The sequence below is a fragment of the Cavia porcellus genome, unplaced genomic scaffold, assembly GCF_034190915.1.
Source record: "Cavia porcellus strain 051 isolate PalLab524CR breed Dunkin Hartley unplaced genomic scaffold, mCavPor4.1 scaffold_15, whole genome shotgun sequence".
Taxonomy (NCBI): domain Eukaryota; kingdom Metazoa; phylum Chordata; class Mammalia; order Rodentia; family Caviidae; genus Cavia; species Cavia porcellus.
In genome coordinates this window covers 48,144,488-48,156,677 of record NW_026947498.1, presented here as the reverse complement: position 1 = coordinate 48,156,677, position 12,190 = coordinate 48,144,488, and the positions used below count along the sequence as shown (strand labels likewise).

Here is a 12,190-nt window from a genome sequence, read left to right as displayed (position 1 = left end):
TTCCAATTTTCTATATGATTTTTTATCATGAATGAGTGCTGGACTTTGTCAAAAGCTTTTTCTTCATCTGTTGAGGTGATCATATAATTTTTGTCCTTGGCTCTGTTAATATGGTATAGTACATTTTTGGATATACATATGTAAATCCATCATTGCATCCCTGGGATGAATTCCAGTTGATCATGGAGTACAGTCTTCCTGATGATTTGCTGCAGTCTGTTTGCCAGTATCTTATTTAGGATTTCTCATCTATGTTCACTAGGAAGATTGGCCTGTAATTTTTTTTTTAAATTTTTATTTTAAATAGAATAAAAACAAGCAAAACAAAGCAGAACAAAGCCAATCAAAATAAACCTGTGTGACACAGGACTGCAAAACAGTACAAAACAATGTTTACTGTAGTGCCTCCTGCTGTCTTCAAAATAGTTGTAGATACCTTGAGACATAGGAAAAGTCAAACAAAACAATAAAATTAATAAAAACAAAACAATGAATGCATTAAAAGACTTCAAAACAAGATAATAGTAAATCCAGAATGGCTACCATAATATATTTTGTTATCTTTGAAATAGTTGCCCATGTCATTGGATACAACAATATCACACAAAATGAAACAGAACAAAATGCACCCTAACAAAACAATGAAAATGATACAGGACTTCAAAAAAAACAGGGAATCAAGAATGGCCACAAGTTCGGAGCAAAGATGGCGGATTGGTAACAGCAGGCTACAGAGGCTCCCTGAGATTCAACTTAGAATTCAACATAATACAGTGTGGGGAGTCCCGAAAAGAGGGAGATGAATTCTCTCATCCCAAGAAGAAACTAAAGTGAGAAGAACCAATCAAACATACAGGGGTGCTACTACTGGAACAGCTGACGGTTCAGTGCTCCTGATGCAGCACCCGAATCCGAGCAGCAGTGACTTACCTAGCCGTTGGAAATCCCACCGCTTTGACTCACTGGAAATGCAGTCACACTGAGATCGGGGGTTGGCGAGCTGAACAGAGAGCTGAGCTAGCAGGGAATCTGCATTGACCTGTGGTGAGTGACAGGAATAAAACCATTCCACAGAGAAGAAGGCTCCAACAGATGACATTCTGGGACCAGGCAGGAGTGGCCGGAACAAGGGGCAGCACCTGATTTCAGTCAGTTGTTCCCTTCCCGAAGGAGATTGGTGGAGTGAGGTTGGACTAGGTCATGAGACCTGGCTGAGAACCAATAGGTTATCCAAAATCAATTCCCTACAGCGACAGTGCACACTAACACAGTGATGGCCTCAGCAGATTGACTGACCCAGAGGGGAGGGGTTAGCATACACTGCCCCTGTTTGCAACTCACTAGCACACTGCAATGGGAAGGGTCACCTAGCCAGTGTGCTTCAGAAGAATTGTAACCAACAAAGAAAGAAACTGGGGCCTCCTGGAAGAAACAAAAAAGATAGAAAGAGGAAGCAAGAAGAAAAAGTCCCCAGGTCCTAACCCTGAGAACATTGATCCAGGACAGGTAAATACAAAGGAGAATGAGGATAATAAACATGCAATATCAGACATGGCATCAGTGGATATAAAGAGATATCTTCGGGACCTCATAGACGAGTTCAAAAGGGAAATATTTAACCAAGTAAAGCAAGATATAAGAAGATTAATAAAAGAGATACTAAGCATCGCTCAAGAAGACACAGACAGAAGAAGGGAGGAATTCAAAAAAGAGAACCATTTGATGAAGAATATAAAGAAAATATAGAATATATGAAGCAGATTCAAAGAGATTACCAGAAAATTAAAAGCTCTATGGAAAGATGGCAGAACTGCTTGAAAGAAACTAAGGATAAATTATCCAAACTGGAGGACAGGTTTGCAATGTGGGATTATGAAAAGAAAAACGTTTTAGAAATAACAAGGAAACAAGCAGTAACGATACAAAGGCTAGAAGATGACATATATAACTTGAGAATAAAGAATGTGAATGAAGAAGCAGGGGTACAAACGAAGGAACTACAAAGGCTATTCACAGAAATAATTATGGAAAACTTCCCAAACATAGGAAAAGGAAATGATATGCAGATGTATGAGGCATACAGAACTCCAGCTACCTACAACAGAAATAGAGCTACACCCAGGCATATAATAATCAAGATCCTAGAAATTCAATATAAGAATAGAATATTAAAAGCTGTTAGAGACAAGAAACAGATCACCTATAAAGGAAGGCCCATCAGAATCACAGCAGACTTCTTGATACAAACCATCATATCAAGAAAGCCTGGAGTGAAATATTCCAATCTCTGAAAGAAAATAACCTCCAGCCCAGATTGATATACCCTGAAAATCTGTCTCTAGAAATTAATGGAGAAACAAGATGCTCCCAGAACAAAGAGGAACTTGGGAAATTTGAGACCACCAATCCACCTCTACAGAGAATACTCCAGGGCATTCTAGAAAGAGAGAGAAAAGTACTAGGATTCCAGGAACAGTGGCAGAGAGGCCTCAATGAATGGAGCAGAAGACATAATGAAGAAGATAAGCAGACAATGGCTGGCAAAAAAAAAAAAAAAAAGCATAACAGGAATGAGGCAGAGAAGGTTGGTTATAATTTCTAATATAGATGGCCTTGATACACTAAATTAAAAAAAAAGAGCTACACGTAGAGTAGATCAGGAGGTAGGGTCCACCGAGATGCTATTTTTAGGAAATATAATTAACATGAAAAAGAGTACATTAACTGAAAATCAAATATGAGAAAACAATGCTCTATGTGACAGAGAACCAGAGAGTAATAGGGCCAACTAGACCAGTATTTGTGGATAAGTTGGAAAGACAGGCTTTAAGAGGTAACGGAATAGAATTAGATATCAAGTCCAGGAGGGAGAAGATTTGGAACCACTTAAATAGCAAGTTGCCTCCTCCCCAATTCATAACCAAGGGTCTTGGTGAGACCCATAAATGCACAGTGTACCCTGGGGAAGTGAAAGGAGAGGGAGAGTCTTAAAAAAGATGGCAGAAGATATTGTTAATAGTGCATCAGGATTTAAAGCTCACATTACTTGCACCACTCTGCTTAGATAGATTTTATTCTTTCCCAGTTTGTCTATTTGCATTAGATTTGAGGGCACAAACAACTATTCCAAAAACATCAGGATATAGCACAGTTATTATCTTTAATTTCATATTAACTTAAACCGGAGCACTGTATGACTTATACTGTTTTATCATGACTGATCTTAATTAAATCTCATTTGTTTGATTGCTGTTTGGTATCAACAGATTTTATTCAAAACTGATATGATTGATAGTATCAAGTCTGACAGTATACGCAACTGCACTAAAGATGACAAGACTCACTACGATACACATTCTGGTTTGATTACTGCCTGTTTTCGAAGTTTCATACTGTATACAAAGTTGTGTTTTTATTAATATATGTACTGCTATATTCAATTATGCTATGCCTGATGATAGAGATAGTTCTATTCAAGATAACAAGATACAACACAGTAACCATTGTAGATATCCTTTTACAGTGGTTTTGTATGTCTTTTTCGTTTCATGTGTTTATAGGAATATGTTTTGTTTTGTCTTGCTTTGTTTTGTTTCTCCAATATAGAAAGGATAGAAATACATTTTAAGACTCATGCATGTGTAGAACATATAAACAGTTTGTGAGAACTGATCTTATGTCACATGATGAAATGAACTGATACTTTGAAGTAAAAGAGACACTAATGTACCCAGTGCTGTTCCTAGAGTGTTATAATATGATACCAGCAATAGTATTATTATTTGTTCAGAGTGATATTAGCCTGCTTGGCTTTGTTCAATCTCAACATAATTGAAGATACGGATAACTGCATGTATATTTAAGTGTATAGGATTGGTAATCATATTTCTAAGTTTTTGTTGGGTAGTTGAACAGAACTGGTTGCAGTCTCATTGCTTGAATCCCAACTTTATATGTTTCACTTTAGTATCTTGAATAACTTTTTGTAAGAAGACAGTCTGTAATCATCAACTAGTCATTTCTTACTATTTACTTTTTTCTTTGAAAGTATGTATTATTTCTACCCATTTTCTGTTTTGTTTAGTCTTCCTTTAAATAAATTAAAAAGAAAGACACTAAAGTATCCAGTGCTGATCCCGGAGTGTCATGATGTGAAATCCAGCAATACTATTATTTTTTGTTCAGAATGATTTTAGCCTGCTTTAGTTTATTTAATCTCAACATAAATGAAGATATGGATAACTGCATGTATGTTTAAGTGTATAGGATTGATAACCCTATTACTACATTTTTGTTGGATAGTTGAACAGAACTTTTTGCAGTCTTGCTGTTTGAATCCCTCCTTTATATGTTCTACTTTTGTATCTTGAATAATTATTTGTAAGAGGACAGTATGTAAACAGCAACTAGTGATTTCTTACTGTTTATTTTTTCTTTGAATGTATGTATTATTTCTACCCATTTTCTGTTTTGTTTAGTCTTTCTTTAGATAAAATTAAAAAAAAAAGAATGGCTAACACCTCAGAACAAGTTCCCCCATGGATGCTATGCTGAGTGTTGCCGTCCTCTGAATAGATGATCAGACCACCAGATTTAGACCTGGAAAGTCAGTGAAACACTAAACTCTACAAGAATTAAATTGTATTCTACTTCAGTGTCCATCATCATAGCCTATGTTTCTCCGGATCAGCCGGTTGCTTACTGTGGGTGGATGGGCGGGTTGAATCTTCTTATTTCCCGGCCCATGGGCTGGAAGGGGTTAGTGTCTAGCCATTCCCCCAGCAGCCCACACATGGTGCCGACTCACAGGGAGGTCCTGCTTCTTGGTGATTTCTTGTACTCTTCCCCTATGGTTTGCGAATGGTACTGATTCATGGGAAAAGGTTGGGGTCTGGCTGTGCTCCCAGTGGGTCATGAGTGGTGCTAATTCACAGGGAGAGCTTACTTCTTGTTGATTTCTTGTTCTCTTTCCCCACAGTCTGAGAATAATGGTGATTCACAGGAAAAAGCTGGCATTTGGCTGTTGCCCCAGCAGCCCATGCGTGGTGCCAGTTCACAGGGAAGGTTTGCTTCTTGGTGACTTCTTGTTTTCTCTCCCTGCAGTCTGTGAATGGTACTGACTGAGACATGGGAAAAGGCTGGTGTCTGGTTGTACCTCCAGCAGACTATGCATGGTGAAGATTTGCAGGGAGGGCTTGCTTCTTTTGACTTCTTGTTCTCTTCCCCTACAGTCTGCTGTAATTCTTTGTCTTCAATTCTTCTCCAGTTTTGGTATGAGAGTGATGCTTGCTTCCAGAAATGAATTTGGAAGTATTGCTTCTGTTTCAATTTCATGAAAAATTTTGAGAAGTAGTGGTGTTAGTCTTTTCTGAATTTCTTGTGGAATTCAGCAGTGAATCCATCAGGGCTTTTCTTTGTTGATAGGTTTTTAATTACATCTCCAGTTTCGTTTATTTATATTGAGTTATTTGTCATTTTTATATCCTCATGATTTAACTTTGGTAATTTATATGTATCTAGGAATCTGTCCTTTTTTACATCTCTAAAGTGTTATCCTTGATAGAACTGGAAATGGGTGCTAAAGCATCTTAATGATACTCAAACTTAATGTTTTAGTAATTATCTCTCCTGACCTATTACAATTATCTTTAGTTTCTCACTATTTTTGTTATGTTGTAATAGTTTTGTCATTTATTTATCTGCTTGCCTTTGATAGAAAGAACCTGTCTTTTCTGTCCAGAATATGAAGCTTGAAGTCCAGTTTTTCTGCTCTTTTATAAATACATGGAAACCTTACTCTATTATGTGCAGAGTATAATAAATTCAATAACATAAAATATGAAAGTTGTATTTACTATGAGAGTAGTGAAGTGATAGGAAGAGGAATAATCTAATAGTTTTGAGAGTCTATTTTATGAACTTTATCATTTCCAGTCCTGTTTTGACTTTTATGAATCACTATGAGAAGCTTTATTTTATGCATTACTATGAGATGCTTTATTAGTAATAGATATGCATAAAATGCGTATGGATATCACAAGAGAAAGACTTATTTGATCTTGGGCCTTAATGGACACTGAGAACTGGGGAATACAAAGTACATTCTAGAAGGAGGAAATGTGCAGACTTATAGGAGGAGTGTGTAGCTGTTAGGGTGGAATATCAGCCTAATTGGCTTTGGAATTCATCTTGGGATTGATGGATCACACTGTGGTTGTGTCTGGATGGGTCATGGAGGCGTGGCTTTGGGTTCTGTGTCAAGCCCCTTACTCCTTTCTCTTGGCACTGTTTCTCTGCTTTGCTTCCTTACCACCATGAACGACACATATGTGCTCTGCCTTGCCCTTCCACTATGTTGTTTTTCCTTGGAGCCAGCCAACCATTGATTAAATTCCTTTGAAATCATGAGCTAAATTAACCCTCTCCTCCTTTAAATTGTGGATGTCACAGGAATTGCCTCCCAACAAGGTGAAAGTGGATGCATACAGAGTATATGCATATGATTTCAGGATACTACTTAGGCATAGCTTAATATTGTCAGAATAAAAGATTCATGGGAAGTGAAAGTTAGAAAAGAAAACTTGGTTTGTTTTCTCCTTAGGACTTTAAACAAAACTATCAGATGTGTATTTTTGAAAAATGTACCTCTCAGAGAGTGGATGCTAATTTGCAGAAAGAAGAGGCCATTGGTAGGGAAACTCATTAAGAAAACATTGTAAGAGTCCAAGTTAAAAAAAAAAATGTAAGTGGAAATAACGAAAATGAAGAAAAGAAATATTTTTAATTAAGTTATATTACAAATTTACATTTTGTAGTGAAATGAGGGTGATAGATAGGAAAGGTTAGACATTGATAGGAAAGATTTTGATAATATGTTTAATTTAGATTTAATGCATTGGAAAGGACACAAACTTTTATATCAGATCTACGTTCAGTTGTCCTGAATTATTCTCTCAGCCTCACTTCTGTCTTATTAAATGATATATTTTATACTGTGTAGAGCTTTGGTGATAATAAGAGAATATCAGCATATAGAGGACAATATTTATGTTCAACAGAATGATTTTATTTCCAGTCTGGTAAAATTCTTAAATTTTGATAAAACACAAAATTGACCATCTTCACTACTTTTTACATATGTCTTGATGACATTTAATACATCCCCAATGTTGTCCGACTGTCCATACAATCCTTTTCCAGATGTCTTTTCATTTTGCAGAGCTGAAACTATATCCGTTAAACAATAACTGTCCATTTGTCTCCCATCCGATAAAATTTGACTTGATATGAATGGAACCTTTCAATATTTATTTTGGGTTTTTTTTTTTTTTTTGGTACCAGAGATGGAACTCAACCTCGCACTTGCTAGGCAGGCACTTATACCACAGAGCTAAATCCCTGGCCCAGTGTTTGTCTTTCTGATGCTGACTTATTTCACTTTTTTATACTACCACTATTTATTCATATAGTGTGTTTCAGAGATTCCTTTTTCTTTAAGGCTGAATAATAACTCATAATATATTTACATGCATACATATATAATATTTTATCATTTGTCTATCTCTTGATGTACATTTTAGTTACTTCTACCCCTTGTTCTGTTTTTTAACCTCTTGATCTTTTTGCTTATAAATGATGTAACTATGAATAACACATATATAAATAGTGTTTAGAGGAAGGTAGTCTTTAAAACCTATTTTTTATTCTTAGTCTTTACAACTTTACATCTTTGTGAGGTTAGCTACCATCATTATATTCATTTTTATAAAAGGAATGAAAGGCATGGAAACTGTAAATAACTTACACTGCTTTTATTTTTTTGAGACATGTTGTTCAGGCTGGCATTGAACTTACCATGTAGCCCATGCTGCCTCAGACTCATGGTGATCCTTGTGCCTCAGCCTCTCAAGTGCTGGCATTGCAGGTACATCACCCTGCCTGGCAACTTATATTACTAATGTATAAATTAATCGATTTTAACATGATTTCTCATCATTAAATTTAAGCCAGGCTGGACATGGTGGTGCATAGCTGTAATCCTAGTGCAATGGCAAGCAGAAAGAATGACTTGACACCCAGGAACTTGAGGCAGGTTTATTTACATCAAGGGGCACTGATTGGGATCATTCCCAGAATATCAGGCTCTGATCTCTGGTGGGCTGTTACATGGGATAAGCAATCAAGAAGTACAGAGCAGAATGGCTTGTCAATTGGGGATTGGTTTATGCAGTGTGCATCATAGTGACCAGCTATGCATCACAGTGACAAGCCATTTCTAAGAGACAGAAGTAGCTGGAACTGGAAAAGGAGCTATTACCTGGACAACTGATCAACTGAAATATACTGATGGGAGTGGGCATTTTCTGTTATACCAGTACTTGTGAGGCTGAGGCAGGAGGATTGTTGTGAGTTCAAGGCAAGCTTGGGCTCCAAAGTGAGTTTTTGGACAGCCTGAACTGCATAGTAAAACCCTGTCTAAAAAAAAAAGGAAAATAAAAATAAAATAAATTTAAAGCATATTAGTAAGATATCTGGCTCTTTTCTGTTTACCATATAGCATTTCATAAAATACTGATTTTTATTCTTTCTAATTGTTACACATGTAGTTATTTTGGAATAGTATGTCCTAATTAATCTGGAATATCTCTGTCTACATGTTATTCCAAAAATAAAAAGGCAGATATTCTATTGATTGAACAACAGAAGGAAAAAAAGGGAGATATTCTGTAAATTGCAAAAAAAAAAAAAAAAAAAAAAAAAAAAGGCAAATGCTCTATAGATTACACTTATTTTTTACTATTTTTCTTTGTATAATACTAAGAATATGATTGTTTATCTTGAGTTTCTAAATTAATACATCTTAGCTAGGCCTCTGGCATATGCTTATAATTCTAGCATTCGAAAGGTTGAGCCCAGCCTGAGCATGGTGAGTTCAACTGGAACATATAGGGAGATCCTGTCTCAAAAGAAACAAAACTTAAAGAAAAAAAAAAGACCCCTGTTATGGACAATACCTTAAGTGTTTCTTGTCGTATCAATCTTATATTTGCTATTAAATTTACATACATATGTTTTTTTCCTAGTGGAAAAGAAGCCTCAGAAATAAAGTCATCTCTCTAGACCATAAAAATAAAAAAGTTATCCGTGAGTGTTCTGTCTCTTCTAAGTCATCATCAGAAAGGTAAGGTGTGTGTGTGTGTGTGTGTATGTGTGTGTGTGTGTGTGTGCGCGTGACATAGTATGGGCTTGTATTATACATAATATGATCGAGTGATTCATTTAAGTTTCTTGGTTCTCAGTACTGTAGTGTTTAGAATAGAGGGGTTGAACTCAGTGGCCTTTAAGGTGCCTTCTAATCTCTAATTTTCTGTGATTCTAAATCATCTTAACTCCTTATTTTTGTGTATTTGGAGAATTTTGGTAAGCCTTATGTAGTAAGATTGGTGGTAGTGATTTGTAGTCAGAAGTGAAAAACTGCTCCATCTAGCAACTGTTGATCCTCTAGTCATGGATTAGTAAGATATTAGAAGTAACCGCTTGTAAGTTCAATTATTTAAATACAGGATAACTGAAAATTACATATTTTTCATTCATTTTTAAAAGGAGCTATAAAGGACTTAATTTTATAAAATTTATTTGATAATATTTCTGTGTATGCTATTATGTTCAATATATAACAATGTTATATAACAATATATAACATTCAATATATAACAATGTTATAATCTGGACAGTAATATCTAGTCTCTGAATTCTTTTTTGCATTATTGTCTTTTTCTGAACAACACACATTACATGTTTTGTTGGCCTTTTTTTCTATGGGTGGTATAATTTCAATAAAAGTTCTAGGCTGAGTATGGTGGTGCATGCCTATAATCCTAACCCTTAGGAGGCTGAGGCAGGAGGACTGCTACGAGCTCAAGGTCAGCCTGGGTTACAGTGTGTTTAAGGCCAGCCAGGACTACCTAGTGAGACCCTGTCTCAAAAAATAAATAAGTAAATAAATTTTAAATACATTTTGTTTCTGCCCACTAAATGTAATGGTACAGATGTTGGTGATGAACATTCTTGTTTGTGTTTCGCTGTCCTATATTTTTGAATTACTTGGTTTGTTAGACCTAATCTGAATTATAAATGACTTTTTCAATCCACTTGTTTTGAATAAATAACAAAGGAGTTCCATATTATTTGATCCAGGACATGCACAAATGTTTATAACATTTTTCCTTGCTTTTTTATTATAGGATAGCTTGTTAGATGTTGGTCCACTCTGTCAACACCACCCATAGAAGTATTATAATCATTGACCAGTATTGGAATTGTTTTAGTTTTGTTTCTTTCATGTTTTATTGTTTCTGTATTACAAATAGTTAACAATAATGAGACATCTTTTTGTCTTTCCATTTCATAACAACCTTTTCTTCTGTGATACACTAACATGTCTTTCCTTTTCATGTCTTCTGCAGATCTTTTGGTACTTTCTTCTTTTTCAGTTTCAGTGTCCCAAAAGTGTCCATTTTGTATTATAAAAAATATCACCAAATTCTGGAGAAGTATAAAAATATATCTAATGTACTTATGATGAGAATTTGTTTTATTTAAAGAGTAAAAACAAAACAGTAAAAGGGTACAAGTAATACAGAATTTCAAAAAAAAAAATAGTAAAAAACCACTAGTTAATAGACTATAGATTGTCATCTTAGAAATAGTTGTTCAAGTTATAAAATTAAAGCATACAAAGTGGACATTCAAACAGTGAGACTGCAAACAGTTCTGTTCAATGATCTAACAAAAACTTACTAATATGGTTTTCTATCTTACACACTTAAATATACATGCAGTTAAAGCCTTTAGAGCACTTTCTTTTCCTCTCTTTTTTACAATAACAATTACACATTTTGGGTTTTAGTATGCCCACAGTTCTTATTACTTTTTTTTTGAAGAGAATAAAACCAAATGTGAAAAAACAAAATGGAGTCAATCAAAACAAAAGGATGGACATAACACATGATGTAAAAACAGAATACCAGGTGATCAACAATGGTTACCATAATGCCTCTTGCTATCTTAAAAAGAGTTGCCTATATCATCAGGTATAATAAAATTGAACAAAACAGTACAGAACAAAACCAATAAAACCTAAACATTGGAGACCTTACGGGACTTCAAAAGAAGATAATAATCAAATCAGAATGGGCATCATAGTGAATATTATTGCCTTCAAAGTAGTTGCTTATACCCTCAAATTTGATACTATCAAACAGAACAGAATAGAGTAAAATCAGTCAAAACAAGAGGGTTTTAAATCAAATTAATGGGAAAACAAAAAGTTACTATAATATGTCTTCCTATTTTTTAAATTTATTTTTTCCCTTAATTAAAAAATAATAAAAAATAAATTAATTTAAAAAAAAGGAGATTGAGAAAAAGAGGACATAACAACAGAGTGACACAGGTCAGAACAGAACAATTTAAGCAACATAGTGTTTTACTACCAGATAACCTGACATAATAGTAGTTACCATAGTGTCTCTTTCCTTGAAATATTTGAGTACAACTTCGTATATGATACCATCAAACATATATGATGAGAATTTTTATAAATTATAACATAAAATTATAGATTTATACAAATTAACATAAATTAGTAAGAGAAACTAACCAGAAATTACTATTATATTTTACTAGAAACAAACATCCAAAGTGAATACAATATTCTAAATAAAAAAGTATATGAAACATAGGCAATATAAAATAAAAAGACATACCAGGATATCTCATGAAAACAAGAACTGACTAGTTGAAATGACACCTGCTCAAAAGACATTTGACATACTCGGTACATAAACAAAACACTGCCTGAGTGAAGCTTGGGGCAAAGTGGTTCAATATTTGGATGACTCAAATTATAATTACTTTCAGAGGAGTTTACATGTTAGGATTGAACATCAATAAATAATTAGCTATTTTTTAAATTTTATTTAAGAGGAAAAAGAGAAAAACACAAAACAAAACAAAGAGGTGTAAGGGTACACGTAATACAGAACTACAAAAAAAGAAAAAAAAACATAACAGCAAGAAATCACCTGTTAATAGATTACATATTATCATCTTGAAAATAGTTGCTCAAATCACAGTATCAAAGAATACAAATGGACATTCAAACAGGGAGACTGCAAACAGCTGTGTT

The 12,190-nt window shown here is 34.6% G+C and overlaps 1 protein-coding gene across 10 annotated transcripts in view; it reads left to right on the top strand.

Moving 5' to 3' along the window:
• Senp7 (SUMO specific peptidase 7) overlaps nt 1–12,190 on the top strand; it is a 202,390-nt gene that overhangs the window by 71,294 nt on the left and 118,906 nt on the right. For 8 of the 10 annotated variants that reach the window (XM_063224873.1, XM_063224874.1, XM_063224875.1 and 5 more), the window contains one exon: nt 9,084–9,181. The exons of the other annotated variants lie outside the window; for them this stretch is intronic. In XM_063224873.1, the coding sequence (XP_063080943.1) occupies nt 9,084–9,181 (98 nt within the window). The remainder of the gene's footprint in view (nt 1–9,083; nt 9,182–12,190) is intronic. 10 annotated transcript variants of the gene reach the window in all.